We start from the raw sequence: 20,655 nt of genomic DNA, 5'->3' as shown, positions 1-20,655 counted from the left end.
GGAAGCCTTCTGGGTTTGCAGTGGCAAAGGGAGGGAACTATGATATGATACAGAAAACCAGAGAGGGCGTGGGCATTTGGAGGAGGGGCTTCTGGATGGAAGCTGTCATCTTCTAATGGAGTCCTGCCAGACTGCAGTGAGACAGGACAAGGGCAAACGCCCCAGGCTCCTTCTCCTTCCACCCTGCAGTCCCCGGATGGTGCCACACACTGACTAAATCAAATGGGGAGCCAGAGAGCGAAGGTGTTCCAGGCAGCACAGTCCACAGACACCAGCCTCTCAAGAACATAGAGGAGGGCAGAGAAGAATTTGCGTGTGTGTCAGGGAGAGCAACTGTAGAATAACAGAGTGCCTGCTTGCCGTACCCATGGCTCCCTTCTGAGAGAAGCCGAGGCAGCAAACACTTGCACAGGTTTCACAGTGTATACCTTGTGATCCCAATGCCTTGGCCACAGCAAAACTAAAAAAACAATACCAGTGATGAACTTCTGTGGAGTGCTCAGCATGTGTGAAGCACTTTACATTGCTCATATCATTTAATACTCATATAATAACCTATGATTAACATTCTCTTTATGATACCCATTTTATAGAAGGAGAAACTGTGACACTTGGAGATTGAGTAATTTACCCAATGAAGGGATGATCTGAACCCAGGGAGGGCGTCTGGCTCCAGAGCTGTTCCCTTAACCACTACACTCACTGGAATAGGGATTGAGCAGGACTCCAGAGGCCAGCAACCTGGGTGGTAGTTATCCTAAGGGCACGGCTTTGCCTTACAGACGTGCTCTCCACTATGTGGCTGGCACAGTCTGATATTCCCTCTAGATGGACTATGAAGGCAAGATAGAGAGCAAGTCACCAGACCATGGGCTTTGGAGAACGGTGAGAAAAGGAGGGTAGTTAGTATGGCAGGAGAAGTGATGAGCTCAGTCAGCAGTGCAGCCAAGTCATCACTGTGGAAAGCAGTGCAGCTTGCTGTGAGGGGCCGACTGGTGCTGCTGCCACGTTGACAGAGCAGATGCTGGCTTTCTAGAACTATAGTATGTCCCAAGCAAGCCTGCAGCTTGGGGAGGCCTGCCCGTGAGGCCCCTGCTGCTTTTTCTTGCTCTTCCTCACACCCCTGTGTCTTTACAGTAACTCCCTGCTCACTGAGGAAACCTGAACCACTCTCTGTTTCTTGCATGCTAATAAAGTCCAACAGACATGGGTTATTTAAATATATGAGGGTCTCTGGGGCAAAGAAGAGTCATCAGTCTTTTTGTTTTTCCTGTATATTTTTTCCTCTGGAAAGAAAGAGAGGAAGTTGACACATTGTAGTCTAAAAAATGTAGGTCAGTTATATGGGAGTTGTGCCATGATAGACAATTCCAAGGGAGGATATGAAAACATCTCTTCTGGAGAACTTTAAAAATAGTCTTCTCATCTGTCCATGGGTGCTTTCCATGAGATACTGCCTGAGGGCACAAGAATTAATGGCTCCCAACTGTGGTTCCATAGACCTGTATCAGGTCCCTTAGGAAGTTTTCACTGTCTTCTATAGAGTGAGAGAAATAAAGGCATTGGTGTCTGTCTGAGCATCAGTATTAGACTACTTATTGTCATTTCTTCAGACAGACTGCTCCTTTTTTACTGTTAAGGTATCCTCCCCTGCCCCGCCTTATGAAATTATGGCAAGCAGACTGTAGTGGGGTTTTTTCTTTTAGAAATATTCTTACTTGGCAAAACAAAAAATTGGCAGATCTGTGTCAGTCTCATTTTTTAAAAATGTCATCTGTCTGAGAGAATTAAATATCTGAAAACCATAGGCCCAAAGGACCTCTGAAGGTCCCTGCCATCTATAAGATTCTAGGTTTTAAAGTCTTGCGATAACAGAAAATCAAAAAGACTAGGAAGGTGGGATGATTTTTTTATTTAACTTACCAAAGTAACAAATTAATGGAGTCTCATCATCTTAGACATAAAGGAGATGCCTATAAGCTAAAATTTTGTAGTTTCTAAGTGGAAATGACAATCCAAATGTCAAACCCCAAAACATGGCCTAAAGAATACCACGCCAAAGGTCACAGTTAGAAGGCAATATTCAGCTCTGGAGACAGTTACAAGTCAGAGAGTGTGTGATTCTACTGGTATGCAGCTGTCATGAAATGGGAACTAAAATCATTTTGAAAGAAAACTGTGTCCAAAGGGAACTCTTAACAGGCTCAGAGGGAGTGTGTAGATTAAAAAAAGCCTTAGACCCTTTAAGTAGAAGAAAACCCACCAATAGGCCAAGTCCAATTTAATATGCAAATAGTATTTTCTGTTTTCTGAACATAATGCTGCTATTTATGTAGTATTAGTTCAACATACCCAAAGCCTCCGCCAGGCCCCAAACCTTCTGTCCATAGATGTCGGTCTTGTTCCAAGCAAATGTGTAGATGAGATTAACTGCAGCAGGAAACCACTTCTGCATGAGTCGCCCTTCAATGGCTACTGTGAGGTGTACTTTGATCATGCCCACGGGAGTGGCTGAGTGTGTCAGAATGACCCGGAGCAGGGTTTTATACCCAGGGGTGCGGCTGCTCAGGTAGCTCAGCCTCACAAAGCTGGAAGGAATGGGGATCTCCTCCTGTACAACCTAAAAGAAAAAAAGTCAAGTTGGCTTTTATCTGGGCTTATAGGTAGACAAAAATACTGCATGCTTTGTTGTCTTAGAAACACGTGAGAGGAGAGAGTTTAAAGGGATCTACGGATGTCAGGGCAAGAAGCTTTGTAGCATTGTGTGATCTTAGGTTTCAAATTCTGCACTGAATCTGCATGGGAACAAGACGTCCAGCCAACCCTGAGGACTACTCTTCTTTTTTCCCTGCCAGGAAACACTGGGAAAAGAACAATTGCAGTTTTTCAACACTGTTCCAAAACTTGCTCAGGAGGAGTCGGAAAAGATCACACTGCTGAATGTCAAGCACTTCAGTGCTCTGGGCTCCATTACGCAGTCTTCTTATACAAACATGCACAAAATCTTGTTTGGTGTGTTAAGTCATATATCACAAAACCATTGCTGTGATCCTTATTCAGGCCAGGCTCTCTAAAAGCAAGGACTCCGGAAGCAGTCCCAGCAAGTGATATTTTATGACAGAGATTGTGGTTTCCCTAGAATTAATCTTTACTGATGCCATCAAACTCATCTTCTTTGGAGCTTTGGAATGACCCCGAGGGCCAAATTTTTAATCAGATTTTGCTTACATATTTCTCTGTGCCTGGATGTACGAATCGCTGAGAATAAGTTTTTTCACATTGGCATCTGTGACTGAGAAGCAAATAATTCCATTAATTCCTCTGCAAATTTTATACTGAATGTTGGTCCCAGAATGAAAATGCTACTTGGCTTTTTTTAACTAATTGTTATTACTTATTTGTTTATTAGCACAGATGGAGTTAAACAAGCAAAAGTGGCCACTAACACTAATCTTGTGCTCCGTGACTTTCACCTTTTAAAAGAGAGCTGAAGAAAGAGCCTATCCCATATATCTAAGGGGACATGGGTACTGCAGATATTTTTTTCCTCATTCATTTTTAGTTCAGAACCTTATCCCCTTCCCTTTCCACTGCTAGCACACGGTGGAATCTCCTACTGTCCAGGATTTCGGGTGATTCTTCTCTTCCCTTTTGTCTACTCTTCACCTGTCTTTTCTTCCTTTACATTAGCTTTTTGATACCAGAACTGCCCCTTGGTGGCAGAAGTACAATAATAAAGGATGCATGCCACTTACCACCTTACTGTTTCATTTCCCTAAGGAAACATGCAATCTTAGATCAGTTTGGAAACTGCTGTGTTGAAAGAGACCCATACTTCCTAATGACATCTGTGAAGGGACTGGTGTACCAGTCAAATGTGCTCATTAAATCCTGTCTTGCTTTTTTTTTTCCTTTCTAAGGGAAAACAATGGACAGGATGGGAGAGGCACCTCACTGGACTCCTTTTTCTGTAGAACACTATTTTTTTATGAGCCTTTCATAAATGGTATGCTTATGGGCACTGCTAATAGGTGGTGGGAAAGGTGGGAAAATGGAAAAACCAATTTGATCTTGGATCGTCAATTTATCTCTTCTTGAATATACTTCTCAAATTCGAGATCTGCATGACTTATGACTTCATTGTGGTAGCTTCTGAATGTAACTATCATTAAATGTTTCTATAATGTGGTGAGTGCATTGTCCTGTGGACGTTGGAATGGTTTAATATTGAAATGAAAATACTGAATGCTCAGTAAAGAAAAATTCTCAGAAATCCTAAAATATTAAGATTCAAAAATATGTCTTCCTCTGACTATAAATCTTGAACACTCAAAAGCAAAGCTTTAAATAAAACCCACAGACTTGAAAACTACCTTCACCAACACAGATAAACAAGAGGAGTTGTCATGACTTCTAAGAACAATGACAATGAGTACAAACTAGACAATGGCAAAAAACTAGATTTCATAAGGAGCTTTAATTTTAGAACCACAAATGGTCCCACCTCACTGACTATACTGTTACCACTATTGAGCCAGCTAGTTTTGTTCTTTAGAGCACAGTGTTCTCTAGGCCAAGGTTTTGGGTTTAATTCTTATGACAGCTAGCTCATCTTGCTTTCTTTCATGACCACAGATAGCACCCTGTAGCCTTGGGCAGTCACCTGACAAATGTGTGCCAGAGAGATTACATTTGAAGGCTTCTCTTGACAAATGAAGGGCAGAACATTATAGGGCTGGCAGGAATACCAGGAAAAGGAATCCAGCCATTATGCACTGTCGACCACCCCATGATACTATGACTTGTGCATTCAAAGGCCAATGTACCCACCTGCAGCTCAGGAACAATAGTTCCCCTCTCTGGACAGGACCCTCCAAATGATGTGAGTGGTGAAGGAAGCACAATCGGGTTTGGACTGACAAAGTTGGAGATATCGCAGGATGGTGGGTCTGATACAACTCTCTGCATGGTTACTTTCTCCACCACAATAAATTGATTCCAAGGCAACCAGAGTGTCCTCTTCTCAGACAGGAAAGGTGATCGGTCAAAGATTAAGATGACAGAAATACCGCCAATGGCTACGAGGTCAAAGCTGAGCAGGAAAAATATAGGACACTTTCAAACAAATGAACAACCAAAATAAAATTTTAGTGCCCTTTCCTTCTTTTGGGATTCGACTATTTCCATTTGTATTCTGTATTTTATAAGTTCTCTCTAGCTAAATATTCATTCCATGGATGACTTCTTTTCACTATCTAGTAGACTTCTGAGAAAAAATTCCATATTGCCAGTTGATAGTCACCTAGAATTTGTAAACCAATTTTAATACCATCTTAAGCACAATCACTGCGTATATTTCTACAAAGCTAGATCTGACATCACTGGTTCCCCCTTGTGCTAGAGATAACAGAAAGATGACCATTTAACATTCAGAAGCATCTTTAATAGAGAGCATTGTTTATTCATCCTCAAAATTCCCATAATGTAACTCAAGAAAACGAAGCTGTCAAAAGGTTAAATATCTTGCTTAGGGTTACAGACATTAGTATATGAAATTTGATGGTGTCTTTGAGGTGACATCTGGAGAAAGATACCAGCAGAGGAAAACTGTTCTGTGAAATCCCCTTGAACATTATAATGCCCGGACCCTCCACATCTGGTTACCTCTTTGACTCCTGATTCTATTTGAACTCTAGATTTAGGATTCTGGTTCCCTCTAGAATGTCTCTTGGTTCCCTTTTATACGACAGCCTGTAGTGGACCTTGTCCATCTGTGCTGACAACTCCTTCCATATCTCTGACTAGCAAGACTGCCTCTCCTGTAAGCTAAATCTGTCCATCACTTGATGTGGTCTCTGACATGACTCTTGCATGGAAGCATAACAGACTCAGATTTCAGTTCATTCAGCACTAGATGGTTCTACCTTACTTCTCTTTTAAGCATAATAATGTCTTTGAGATAATGCACTTTGAAATCATTCAAAAAAGCACAGATATAAAAATAAGATAATGATAAATTATTATCATTATATTGTAAAAATGGGTAAAGGGCAGTATGATGCTCCTTAATATTCAAAGAAACTTGAATCAACAGGAGAGAGATGTAAGCAATTCCTTACATTAAAAAAGATCCTTTTGTAAAACACTTTTTCAATGATAAAATGCCCCGGTAGGGAATCAGACTTAATTATGGATATCGCACTGCTCCCTTCAATGACATTTATTATATTTATTATAGTATTACCAATCATGTCTTGTTGCAGAAATCTCCTAGATAAAGATAAATGGACAGTAACAAGGGATGGGTAATACTGTATTTTTTATTGTTGCTTTGTCAGTCAAATAGCTGTAATATTAAGGCAGCTTCCAAAAAGAGGATTTGAAGAACTACAGTAGCTATGGAAAATAATCTAGGTTTGAAGTAAAAAAAGAAAACCCAAACGGCTTATGATTTAACACAGAGAAGCTGAATTCATAATACAGGAGCAGTTTAAGGCAAGTACAGTGAAAGAAAATCCTATGGTACTTGTCAAGAGATCTTTCCTCTAGTTCCCATTCTATGTTGATTTAACTCTGTGTCCTTGGGCAAGTTTAAGGTGTTGCTTCTCCCAAACCTGAGCTCAACTCCTTAAAATGGAAGTGCTTATTTATTTGAAAACAAAAACAAAGGAAAAACAAAAACAAAATAAACTATCCAAAAAAGAACATATGTACCTGGGAATTATTCTTTACTTCTAGAAAGACTCAGCAGGCAGGGCAGGCTTCTTGTGTTGTAGAAAGAATGAGATTTTTGGCTTCACACATACCTGGGTTGAAATCCCAGCTCTGCCATGTCTTTTTGTCTTTGTGCCAGTTATTTAAGTTATTTAACCTCCATGAGCTTCTGTTTCCTCCTTAGAAAAATGGGACTAATGTGACCTATCACTCAGCTACTACTGTAAATGAGTAAATGAGATAGACTTAAGGGTTAAGCAGATAGTAGGCACTCAACAAATGTTAGCTTTCTTCTCAAATCAGATCCATTGCCCTATTACATTTATAGATGTTTTCTCTTATAGTTCAGATGAACTCCAGGCCAGATTTTGATTGTCTCCATAAGCAGATACTGATTTTTCAGTTCTCCTGGGAATGTCCCCTAGGCTTCCTGTGAAGGTTAGTTTTATGGGATGACTTGGCTGGGCTGCAGTACCCAGTTCTTCAGTCAAACACTAATCTAGGTATGGCAGTGGAGGTATTCTGTAGATGTGGTTAATATCTACAATTGCTGATTTTAAGTAAAGGAGATTACTCTTGATAATGTAGGAAGGCCTCATCCAATTAGTTGAAAGGCCTAAGAGCAAACCTGAAGTTTCTCTGAGGAAGGCCTGTCTTCCATGCCCATCCTTCTGTTTGTTATATATCACTTTGGTCTCATGACCTAGACTCTTCTTGGTTCTCTAGGGAAAGTCATCAATTAACTTGTGCAAATGCATGGCAATGGGAGTCATTAGTTCTACTTTGCACGTAATGTATTTGCAGTGAACAGGGACTTTGAGAGAGTCAGTAGCTTATCCCAAAGCAGTGATACCAGTGGTGGGAACTACAGGCGTGGTGGACTATTGCGACTGAGGTTTGAAGACAGAGGACCCTTAGAGCATTCTACATATCACACTCTGTCTACTAGGTACCTAAAAGCCAGTCTCAGCCTTTCTATAATCCTTGGCCTTCAGGTATAGTTTCTCTATGATATTCTACTTTTGAAATGTATTTACTCAATCTGAGGTAGCAATAAGCAGAGACATATAATTGTCAGCTCTCATCACACTGTCACTTTATGTCCAAGAGATGACAGGGAGACTGTCTGGTTGGCGTTTGGGGTGCATATTGTGAACTTACACACTTTGTGGAGCCTGAGGGGAGAGTAATTGCTGCAGGGGACTCTGGTTGGTATCTGTCATCTACAGAAACCTAGTTTTCACAGTGACCTGGGCAGAAGAGGGTCTTGGCATTTTAATTAAAATTTAAAACACAAAAAAATAACAATAAAAATTATCTCTAATATTTTCTGTAAACTGGAAACAATTTGTAGACTTTTTAGATATCAAGATTGTTTTAGGTTCATTTGTGAATACCAAATAATTCACTGAAACCTTTGTACACAAACTAAAGACACTAAGGGCCCATCAGATTTCCCTGAGAAGTCAAATGTCCTTGAGTGCATATCCTGTTTAAAGAAATAATTCATTTCTCAATATCCAGCACATAGTTTAACATGCTGGCAAGAGAGTGGCCAGTTTTGTGTACCAGTGACTCATGAGCTAACTGCCAAAATTCCATCACTCAATCAAATTGGAAGAAAGGTCCATCTGAATTAATAGCTCCAATTGTGGAGTATTTGAAAGGAAATGTAGTTTTTATTGCTTATATGTATAGGTATATATATAAGAAATTTTTGGGTGTGTGTTTATATTTATATTCAGACTACCTGTGTCCAGGGTCATTTTCCTAAGCTTGTTATAACGAATGGCTGGCTGGCTAATAATTAGCAATATAATTTACATACAAAGAATTTGTATGATTCACTAAAGTCCTAAAAACAGTTTGTTTTCTTAAGTAGGTTAAGTATCATCTTTAACTAATTTTTTATAAGCATTTTCTTGACACACGGTTGAATAATAAGTTCAGCATTGCCCAAGTTGAACAATGAACAATTCTCAGGCGGTTAGGGCTAATAAGGTTTGGCTGTAGGTTCTTGAAATGGGATAGTCCCTCACACCGTGATAAGGCTCTCAGCCAATAGGGCCTTTCATGTGAGTACTGAAGCAGCTTGCTATGAGTAGTTCACTGTAAGTGTAGCCACCTGGAGACTAGCCCGCAAGGTGATTATTACAATGTTCCTGACAAGTCACAAATAGGTACCTTTAAGCTGGACACACAGGCCTATTGACTCAAAAATGCTGAACAAATGTCTATCCAAATGGCAGCAACAAAAATATTTTTGTGAGCAAATCCTTTTCCAGGATGAAAAGATTTTACTTAGGGCCTTTGCTTCCCAGGTCTCAGGAGACCTTGAGAAACCCTCAGAGAGCAGCCTGTTGGTTATGGCTGAAGGTTAAATCACTGTGGTTATATATGGGAATTGGGTAGGCTGGCATTCTTGTCAATCCACTGCAGCCACTAGTGAAATAGGTAGTGTAGGGAGGGCACATTTTAAAAAAGTCAATGTGGTTGGATTCTGTAACTTTTGGATGAAGTACATTTTTGGATACCTTCATTTCTGAAATATTTTGAGGCTGTCATGGAAGAACAGCCTAAGGGTTCCGTGGCTCCCTCTTTAATACCTGCACCATCTACTGAATTTTGAAGCTGGATTTATAAATGGAATTAGAGGCTAGAAAGCTTTCCACATGGCCAGGGTTTCAAGAGGACTTGAGAGTAGCAGTGCAGGGTTAGAAGAGAAATTTGGTTTGATTTAGAAGAGAGGAAATAAATATCAACAAGGACTTTTCTAGACACAGCTAGAATGAAGGTGGTACATACAGCTGATACAAACACTGTATCGGCCAAGCCCTGGTTTGACTCATGGCTAGAAGTCAATATTTGGTCCCTACAATGATCAGAAGCAATGTTGACTTACCTTCCATCTTGCCGGCTGATGGTAAACCCATAATCACTGTGGTGCAAGAAACTAACATTCACCCCTACTAGAGGGGTTCCATCTATGGCCACCACTTGGCCTCGAATCACACAAGCACGCCTGTAACACAAGATCAAAGGCAAATATAAAAGCATGTTGAGACTAGATTCTGGAAGCCAAGTTGGAGAAATTTTGGAAAAGAAGTCAAGTGTAACAATGAAAACAGTAATTTCACCAACCAGGTAGTAACCACTAACGTTCTGAGAAGGGTATGTGTTATCTCAATTGTCCACTGTAATTAGAAGTTCCTTAAAATATCATTTTGTTATTAAATAATACAGCCTTAAAATAGTGTTCCTTAACTTATTTAATCCATTCCTTACATTAGGGCATTTAGTTGTTTCCATTTTTTTTTCTGCATTGAAGTTCTTATTATTTTCTTGGGAGACAGTCCTAGTTGTGGAAGGATATTTTTCCTACTAAAATTAAAACTACATTAGTTAATAAATATATTGTATATCTGACTAACATCACTGCTGACCACCTCCCTCCAGTTCCTGCTCTGCTCCCCAGAGGTAATCAGCAATATCATTGTGTTGAGTGTATTTTCTGTGCAGTTGCATACATAGGTGTGAATATAAGACTCTTGACACATATTGTCAAATTGACTTTTCTGGAAAAATAAACCAACAAAAAAAGCAGACTCAGTTGGGGGTAAATTTTAAGAGTTAAAGTGCAAAAGAGACATGGTCCCTGACTATAGTACCCTGCTTCTTGCCCAATTGAAATGAAATATTTCAGGAGATTTTCCCTTTAAACAAATGAGTTTCATCCTTGCCAAAGTATGGGATTCCATTAGACTAGCCCCTAAACAGGGCTGTCGCCCATGGACATAGTCCACTACAATATGTATACTCTCAGCTCTAGCCCACCTGACAAGTTCTAACAAATTCTGGTAGTTTGGCAGTTAAGAAGAGGGCCCGGGGGCAAATTCCAAGCAAACAATTTTCCCTGGTCTGTCAATCTGGGGGGTTGGGTAGGGGCAGTTTTTCTCCAGAGTCCAATCCTAGTCTTGACAGCCCTGAGCTCTAGAACATGCATTTTATAGCTGGTAGGGTTGAGGAAGTTTGGGCAAGGCAATAGTTTTTTCCCAGGGCATCAATGTCATTTTTTTGTTTGTTTGTTCACATATGCCAGCTCCAGCTTTTTATTCTTATTAACATACATACTCAGTGTCATTTTCTTTTTAACAAGCGGGATTAAGGGTATCCAGTGAAGCTCAATCTTGCATTAAAAGGGGCCAGGTTATTTGGGCGAGCATGACTTTCCAAAGTAACCATAATAATTCCACCCTGGTATCATACATTCTTTGAACACAATCAACAAGTCCAGATAATGTATGTCAAGGCTCATGGCCACACATATCATTCAAGGGAGGGAAAAAAGAAATCTCTGAAAAAGCAAAAGTTGGTTACTGGCCAAAGTTTGTTTTATGTGTTATAGCCCATAAACTTCGCTACTAAATTTTACTGCAATCAGAGGTACTGGATATGTTATGCTAGTAGGATTTCTCCTGTGTTACTTAAGGCCTTCTCCCAACACAAACTATAAGCCATTAAGTATTACACAAAGCTGAACTAGTATGACTTGCTGTTAGTGTTTTTGTATGTTGCGCTTTCAGATCAACAATCCCAGTTGTGACATAGATTAGTGGCTTCCTTCTTTCCAATGAGCTGTGCATTTTATGAGTTTCGTAAATCATAGTTCTGAAGGGCAAGCAAATTGCATCTTGGCACTTGCTTTGCCTTGTCTGATTCCCCCAGTAACTTTTGGGGAGATTTTGAAATCCCATTTGTTCTAATAGAGAAAACATATATTTGAAAGTCACTGAGTTCTGGGTTTTGAACTAATCCTGACTGATCTGATCCCAGTCTCTAAGTCCAATGTAACAAGAAATGGAAATAAAAGGATGTCTCTAGTTTTATACAGTAACCTTTTGAAGGGCTTTACAAAGCAAAATTTGACAAGCTGCGTATAGATTAAGTAGAAACAAGCTGAGAAAATCTCCTGCAAATTGTATAGGGATTGGAGCCAAAAGGGCTGAGAACAGACTGGGTGTTAGTGAGGCCAAACCACCTGACAATCAGTGAAACATTACTTCCAGAGCCCTAAGTGCTGATGGCTTTTTGGGGGATGTGGTGGGGGGTAATTACTAACTTGCCAAGCAGGGCTCTACCAGTCAACAAGGTGGCCTTTATAACAAATAATGCCTACCTAGGTGGTCGCTGGTTCCCTTTTGGCAAGACAATTCTACACTCACTCATTTTATTTGTTCACATTAATCTAGATGTTGTGGCTCCCCACAGCTGTACTAGGCTCAATTATTTTTGTTATTATTTTGTCAAGCCTAGCTGGCATTATTTGCTCATATTTTATGACAGACACAGACCTGTCTCTTCTCTTCGCTGCTCTTTTATTCTCTACACAGCTTATATTTATGAAGGATCCAGGCTGGTGAGTGAAAGTCTCATAAAAGTCATCATTATTCCGTACATTTCTCTTGCATTCCTCTCTTCCTTCATTCTGTATCTCATTCTGAGTAGACTTGTCTTTTGGCACTTCTGCTCTTTAATATTCCTCATATTTTATGAAGCACACAGACTTGTGTGATAACGACTCATCAAAGTCATCATTATTCAAGACATTGTCTACCTGTTCTTCTCATTCATTTCACTCTTCATCATTCATAAATAATGTGCGGACTTGTCTTTCAACTACCCTACTTTTTTATTTCTCATATTTTATGATCCACACCATCTTACAGCATATGATAAAGCCCCATAAAACTTATTATTCTACATTTATCAGCATTGAACTCTCTTTGTAATGTATTAGACTTTAAATGTTCTAAGATTCCCTGTATCTTGCTGCATTTGCTTCCATTATTTACACACTCCATGTCATCCATTTTTCACAAGAATAACTCTTAGCTCCTTTTATTCCTGTATTACTAGTACTTATTATAATCTTTGACCAACATCAGTCATCCTGCATCAGGGTAAGTTGTCTGAGTTTCAGAATACTATTAAAGTATTCTTTTTTAATTTGCAATAATCTTGATTGGCACCGCATGCAGAAATCTAGGGAAAATATTGTATCAGGCAGATTCTCCATTTCAAAAAGCAAGCTCTGGAGTCTACTCACTTCCCCAGGCTACTCTAGCTCCAGATGGCCCTCAGGGAGCCTTCATATATATTCTGGGCAAGTATGGTGTATTGTGCTACTTCGTTCAGCTCAGTTGCCACTGTGTATATGCTTAGCTTCTAAATGCAATTTTTAAAATAATTGTGGATGGTAGCCTTGTGTCTGCTTTATTTTTCCTGATTTGCACAGCCACTAAAATGAAGTTTCTCCCCCATTTATATAATCTGTTCAGATTATGCTTCTTACATCCAAGGCAGCCTGTAGAATTCATCTTTTTCCCAGGTTAGATCCTTGCTGAGGTAGTGAGGTACGGATGGCGGGGGTCTGTCTTTGGTAGTACCACAATCCCACTTTCTGTGCTCTCTGTCATTCCAATTGTGAAGCCTCCCTGTTTCCTCTCCCACAGAGTCTCTGGCTTCTTCAAATCACTATCTAAAGGAGGCAGTCATACTTGGCCTGACCTGGGCCTGTCTTGGGGAAACATGTTGAACTCTTAACTGTGGCTACATCAAAACTACCTTCAAGGTAAGTCCTAATTCTTCCAGGACCTGTCTTTCTCTGAAAGTTTTAAAATCTAGTAACACGTGGAAGGATCTCTTCTGAATCTTTCAAACTGGGTAACAGAAGCTCCTGTCTGCCCTGTCAGGAAGCTGGCCCTGCACCCGGGTCCAGCAGGTAGAGGTGACCAGTGTGGCCGTCCTTTGTGTTCTGTGCATTCCCAATGGCAGGTACTGTGCTGCCTTCCAACTCTGCTGGGGGCTCTCCTGCTCTGAACCACAGACGGGTGGTTTACTCTATTTCCCTGAGTCTTGAAACACAAGAGTCTCTCTCTGCCATCATGGATTAGAGCAAGATAACTGGAACTTAGATGGACATGTCCGATGTGACTTTAAAAACTGGTACGGGGAAGATCACTTCTCCCAAGTATCTCTCTTTCTGTTCTCTAGGGAATATAGGCTGTTGCCAAGCTGTCTACCTGCTGTCACTATGCTAAAGCCGCAACCCCAAAAGAACTGCTTCTTCCTTTAACTAAATGCTGAATCGTCTAGCTGTTTGGAGCTTGGACTGAAGAACAGGGCTTCTTAGGAAATGCAAATCAGAATACACGTTACCAAGAGCTTTATTTAACTAGCAAGCTGCTTGTTAGACCGTTCTGATGCAAAAGATTTAATTCTGTATTTGACATTTTCATGGCATAGTCAAATTATCCTTAGCCTTCAATAAACTCTTGGTTCTTTTCTCCTCTTCCCTTATTTGTCGTCTTTTGTCTTCGGTGTCAAATTTCCAATATTCATTCAACACCCCAGGCAAAAACATTAACCTCAAGCACAAAAGTTGGTTTGAAAAACAAGGCTGAAAACTAAATTGCTGAAGGAAAATGCAATTTACTGTGCTGTATTTCTGACTAAAATATTTCCTAAGGAAAATGAAGCTCGGGGCTAGGGAAGGTAGAACTCTTTGCTTTTTTTGTTAATATGAGCCTGAGCAACCTTTGAAGGGTAACTTCAAAATCAAGGGCCTGGCCAGCAGGGTATCGAGCAGCAGGTGGGCAGGTTAGGTTGTTTCTCCTTAGGAACAGATGAAATCCTTTTCATAGCTGACAGCTCTGGTCAAGTGATAGCACTGAGAAGGGCTGGGCAGGGAGAGGCCATGTGAATCATCCGCTCACTGTTATTGGAATCCTGCCCTGTAAATTCCTCTATGAGCTGTCCTTTGGTTCGAGTCTTCAAGGGTCAGGAGCCTGCTTCTAGGAGGTGTGGTTCGAGGGCGCTCCTGTCATTTCTAGGCTCTACTGCTTGGTGGGGGGCGGGGGACTTTATTGGAATGCAAATATCTCCGAGTGATTGGGACAAAGGATTGAGGATGAGTTTTTATCTGCTGCCAGCAGGCAATGAATAAAGGATCTCAGAGCTGAATTTGGGGACTGTGGTATCATCGGTTCTCAGTCCTTTCTGAAAGAAAGAGTTTTCTCTTGTATTGTAAAACAGTGGTTCTCAAATTTGATCATGTACCAGAATTACCTGGAGGGCTTGTTAAAACAGACTGCTGGGCCCCATCCCCGGAATTTCTGATTAACGGGTCTGGAGTGGGGCCTGAGAATTTGCATTTCTAACAAGTTCCCAAGTGATGCTGAAGCTGCTGGTGTAAAGACCCAACTTTGAGAACCACCACTTTAGAGAAGGCAAGGCCAGTACATACTCGGCCAGTGAAGGTGTATGAACTGCTGAGGAGCAAGGTAGGGGGCTTAAGCCATATAAAGGTAGGCAAGTCACCAACTGGTTCACAGTCTTACCATTATGTAATCTGTGAGGCATGAATTTTTAACTCTTCCATACAAACCTCTGGAAAAGGCTTTGCAAAACTCTAGTTTGGGGAGTCACATTGAAACTGTCATGACAAAGTGGTGCTTGGACTACAAAATGACCTCTAGGGTCCCTTCAAATCCAGAGATTATGAAATGGAAAAACGTATTTTAACCTGATTAATCTGTCCCAGATAAGTGTCAATTTCTTCCCCATGCCTATTAATTCTCATGAGACAGAACTCATATCCATGTTATTGCACTTGACATAGCCTGTCTTGAATAAGAGTTATACATCTGTCAGTCTTTCTTACTAGATAGTCAATCCAGGGCAAGCGCCGTGTGACTTTCCTCTCTATGTCTTTCCCAGTGATTGGTGTACACAACACATGCTCAAGAAAACTTCATAGAAATTCAACTGAAATATTCCTATGAAGTTGTAAGATCCTTGCAACCTACCCACATGCTTCAAGGGTTTCAGAGACTACTTTGAGGTTCCCGCGTGACAGATGTCTTACAGTTCATGTATTAGAAGCCAGCATTCTAGATTGTGCATTATGACTTTCTTATCATGAGAATTTTGTTTGATAATTGACTGCTTCAGGGAATTAGTAGCCATGTGATTGGGAAGAATGAACCAACAGTCCCCCTCAAATGCTTAATATATGAACACTAATCCCCTTATTCCTTTATACATTACCATATAATCACGATGTGGTATTTCATAATTTAAATACATCTGAGGCTGCTAATATTCAGATATTTTGGGGATTTCCACATAACACATGTTGGTTTCTTGATATATGTTATCTAAACTGGTACAGCACCATGAAAACATTTACTGTTACAGAATAAACCTGTTTTCCTATTCTAAAAATGCCAACACAGTGAATGTTCATATGCAAACCCAATGAAATCTCATTAGTTTTTACTTAAATAGAGCAGGCTGAATTTTAATCTGACTCAGTTTGTCACTAGCCCAAATAAATAATACTTACTGAGTGGGTAACATTAAAAGAAGCTGGAAGCATTACCCATCAACATTCTAGGACTCTGAGAAAGGTGGTGCCATTGAAAATGCAGATAGCTTTTTAAGCAGAATTATTTTCTTCATGGCTAGCGATGTTTCAAGTAAAACAAAATGGGGGCACTCACCCTGAGGTAGGGTGGCTATTTTCCCATCTGCCCTGGTAATTGCTTGTCAAAAGTAGGCTTGCTTGGGATGCCTGAGATCCCCAAAGTAATGGGAAAAAGATCAAGTGTTTTGAAGCAATAAGAAAACTGATGACAGTCACGTTCTCAGGACTGTGTGAGGGCCAGTTTTCTTCATTTACACACATGATTATTTTTGTCCAGAATTTGAATCCTGAAATATTTGTCCTGGAAGCCCTTGCAACTCTTGAATAGTCTCAAGTTTTTGTTTTTTTTTGGTTTGTCTTTGTTTGTTGTTTGCCTGTTTTACTTATTACTCAAATGCTTTGTCTTCGTAATCAGCCTTGTAGCGTTTTATTAACTTCATTAACCTTACCTGTCACTTTGCTGTGAATTTGCCCTTTGACTAATGGGTAGTCACTAAATATAGGGGAAAGTCTCTCTTGTTGAATATACCCTGGCCAAGGATTGCTCTTCCCTCCATGAGGAAAGAGGTGTGGTCTATCTCTGTCTATATTAGTTCTATCTCTGGCTTCCTAGTAACACTGCTGTGAGTTTTCCTTAACAAATGGAATTACTCTTGGCCTTATTTGTTCCTTCTGGAAAGTGAGATAATAGCCCTTCCCTGTCCTATCCTCAATTACCTCACAAAGATGCCAGAATAATAAAATAGCCTAGTAAACTGATTGCCTTTTGAACTGCACCTTTCAAATTATATTTTATTATGTATGCTGTTAAATATATACAATATATATAAATATATATATTTGTCTAAATAAAATATTTATTAAGTACTTACTATGAATCAGGTACTATGTCAGGCACTTTCCCTATCTTACCTCACTGAATATGGATATAACCCTGAATAGGTACAACTGTTAGCCCTGTTTTAAAAATGAAGAAACAGATTCTGACAAGTTAAAAACAAATGCTCAAGGTAACACAGCTATGAAGTGGTAGAGTGGTGAAGATCTTTCAGTCTGGGTACTAAAGGACTCTAAACTGCACTGCATACCAATGTTAAGATGTAAAAAAACATGGCTCCAAATGAAAAGACAGTGTTCACCTATGAAGATGGTGTTATCCATAGCACATCATTACCTGTAGATATTTATGAACAGCTGAGCACTTCCCATGTGCAGATGAATAGTAGAGACGAGTTACAACATGTCATTCATTCTTTGTCCCCAAAGATGCATTTACTCTGCTCTCACTAGAGACAAATTTAGATGATAGAACTAACTAGAGACACTGCAAATAGTACGACTAAGAAGAAGGTAACAAGGATTTGAGCCTTTCAAATTTTGATCCTAATTAAGCTGCAATATAGATAAAATATTAGAAAATACCCATTCACATTGAGAAAAGCTGTAGATAGCTACTGGTATTACTAAGCCCAATTATTAAGCATCTCCAAATATCTGAGTTTCAACATATCACAAATCATGAATTGAACAGCTTTTTGAAGATTTGCACTCTGATTTTTTTTTTGTCTTCTTTGCCCAAGAGCATTTGCAAAGAAGTGAAAGTCACACATTCTTTTTTTTTTGGTACCTTTAGGTGCTGACTGTTGATTTCAGGAGCTAGTCAGCATTATAAATCTTGGAACCTTCGGCACTTTGTAATTTTTATAATGTGTCTTGAACATGTGTTTCCTGAACTTTAGCATTAGACAAAATAGTTGTCTGAAAATCAGGAGATCCCATCTTCACACACGTAACACCTTTCATATAAAGGAGATCAGGGTGCTTTATTAGCAAGTAGCAACAATCTTACTTCCCACTTAGGACAACAACTGCAGAAGTGATAAGCAGAGGAGATTGCTCAGGAAAAGCAACATGCTAAGACTAATAGAATCACAAGGAACCATGGCTGAGCTAAACTCCACTTGGATTCCTTTTCCAAATGTGGGCAGATCAGGTGCAGTGCCTCTCTTTAGAAAGAAAGGTGAATACAAGACAGATTTTTGGATGCTGATGCCTTAGAAACAGCTTCCCCAGCCTCTTGTTTATTCAATTTATTCAGCAATTGTTGCACTGTGTGTTTATCAACCCCCAGTGTGTACCTGGAATAATGCTTTTCATGTTCCTACATTAAAATTACACAAAAATCTGCCATTTGCAGATAGACTTGGAGGTCCCTAAGTAAGAGATTCATGAAAAGTGGAACACAAAGCATATGGATTTAAATTTAAATTTAAATCAGAAAAATTACAAAAGATTGATTATATTATAGACCATCTTCGGGTTACCTGTCGATAGACTAAACTGTAAATGTTAATTCCATGAATGCTTGAATGCTGTAATAACACTGTATTTCCTTATAAATATTCTAAAATATAAGCTTTTCTTACCTCTTTCATAATTCCAAATCAGGAAGTGGTTTCTATATATTTGATTGCTCTTAGGTTCAACACTGATGAAGATCTGCTCTTTGTTTTTTTTCTTTTCATGACCAAATGGTGTAGGGCTATTGCTGATTTCTTTTCTAGAGGCTATTTGGTTTGTCTGAGGTATTCAGTTTTCTTGGTGTACTCCTAGAAGATAGGTGCTCCATCCTGGTACCCGTAAAATATGTAGTAATTCCTAGAGAACAGTTTGTTTTACCTTTCCATTGCACACAACAGTGCAGAATCTTGATTCAGGGGTCTCTAAAAGTCACTACCTGGCTCTGGCTTGTGTGACTATCTATTGCATAAGGGTCTAGGTGGCAGATAACATTCATGCCAAGATCATCTAACATATAGATGAATGCTCCGAGGTCTCTGCTGCATGTCACCTCCCCAGAGAGGCTTTCCTGGACCACTCTATCTAGAATGGTCCCTCTCTGCCCCTAACCTTTCTTTATCTCATTTGGCAGTACTCACACCTACCTAACATTTGCCTTTTTCATTACCAGCAGGCTTCCTTACTAGATATGGGGAGAGCACTTTGCCTGCTGTAGCCCAGGGCCTAGGCCAGTGCCTCTTAGTGAATGAATGAATGAATGAATCAAGTAAATACTGTAATGTTCATCAATCTCAAGCATGAAATGGTTCATCTTCCCCAGTGTGGATTATCTTGAAAGAAATTGTAGGATCTTGTAGGATTCATCCTGATAAATGATGCCAAAGTGTCTTTAATGGGAATTTTTTCATTGTGGAAAATGGGAATGTTTGCGATGGTTTATTTTCTTCTCTTGAATTCATCTATTTAATAAAACATTTTAAATTGTAGGAAAAAATTATTTATAGCCCCAGATGTCAAAGGATGAAGCTTCTTGCAAATAGTTAAGCTGCTCACTGTCCAAATAAGCTTTGTATTTTTCTTGCAAGTCATCAACAGTCTCCTGTGTGTGTCACTTTCAGCAGCTCTCCATGCTCACCTGAGTCAATTAGTCCCATCTCAGAGTTATTTTGACAACTTCCAGGTCAGTCTCACTTCTGTAATTGTTTAATGACTCTGTCTCATTTGCTTGAATACCTCTTGTTTTATATCCAGTTAGGTTACATGTCTGCCCCATCAAAGCAGTTGAATTTGAGATCCCTGAATGGATGAAGTCTAAGCTCCCTTAGAAACCTGATGTTCTGTAATGAATAGAACTTACTGCAATTTGTAATTAATTTAATCATTTATGTATTTACTTGATGGTTTGATTGCCTCCACCACTAGAATATAAGGGGAGTTCTGTAAATAAGGGGACTCCCTTCCTTCCTCCCTCCCTCCATCTTTCCCTCTCTCTTTCTTAATATGGAACGTTTCATGAATTTGCATGTCATCCTTGCACAGGGGCCATGCTAATCTCTGTATCATGCCAATTTTAGCATAGGTGCTGCCAAAATGAGCATAGGGACTCTGTTTCTTACATTTTCCTTCATCCACACAGTTCCTGGCATGGAGTGGGTACTCAAGAAATATTTGGTGAAGAAATGAGTGAATACATATTCATCACTTTAAAAAAATGAGTCAATATCAAGATACTCTATTACCTTAGGGACAGCAGAGGACTTCGGTATTTCTTCTAGAGGAAGTGAAAGTCCTCAATTACTCTGAAAATACTAATAGTTCAATACAGTACATATTTTAAAACAACAGTAATTAGTATCTATCAAATACAGTTCTTATGTCTACTCTATATTCAAGATCAGCAGCATCTGCAGCAATCAGCTTCCTGCAACCTTCTGCTTAACCACAATCCTGATTCAATAACTCATTTTGCCATTCACGGGATTTCAAATGCATAAATTCCCAGCTCAACTAAGTGCAGAAAAGCATGTTTTACTCAACAAGTTATGATAACTAATTGTGGCTATTTCCAGGTATCATGAATCATTAGGAGCATGAATCAAGATTTTTTTTATTGAAGTGGGGTACAGTAAAGAAGAGGGGGTCTTGGGTGAGTA

The 20,655-nt window shown here is 39.7% G+C and overlaps 1 protein-coding gene and 1 non-coding gene across 3 annotated transcripts in view; both read right to left on the bottom strand.

The window, feature by feature from the left end:
• The window catches only part of TENM1 (teneurin transmembrane protein 1), a 735,522-nt gene that overhangs the window by 135,555 nt on the left and 579,312 nt on the right, over positions 1 to 20,655 (bottom strand). For both annotated transcript variants that reach the window (XM_036880853.2, XM_036880855.2), the window contains exons 18-20: positions 9,617 to 9,736; positions 4,831 to 5,092; positions 2,353 to 2,620 (exon numbers count right to left, since the gene is read on the bottom strand). In XM_036880853.2, the coding sequence (XP_036736748.2) occupies positions 2,353 to 2,620; positions 4,831 to 5,092; positions 9,617 to 9,736 (650 nt within the window). The remainder of the gene's footprint in view (positions 1 to 2,352; positions 2,621 to 4,830; positions 5,093 to 9,616; positions 9,737 to 20,655) is intronic.
• Positions 19,997 to 20,100, bottom strand: LOC118910049 (U6 spliceosomal RNA). Its single transcript, XR_005023815.1, has one exon. It is a non-coding gene; the product is annotated as a U6 spliceosomal RNA (small nuclear RNA).

The sequence above is a fragment of the Manis pentadactyla genome, chromosome X (assembly GCF_030020395.1).
Source record: "Manis pentadactyla isolate mManPen7 chromosome X, mManPen7.hap1, whole genome shotgun sequence".
NCBI classification, from domain to species: Eukaryota; Metazoa; Chordata; class Mammalia; order Pholidota; family Manidae; genus Manis; species Manis pentadactyla.
This window is presented reverse-complemented; position numbering and strand designations above follow the sequence as displayed.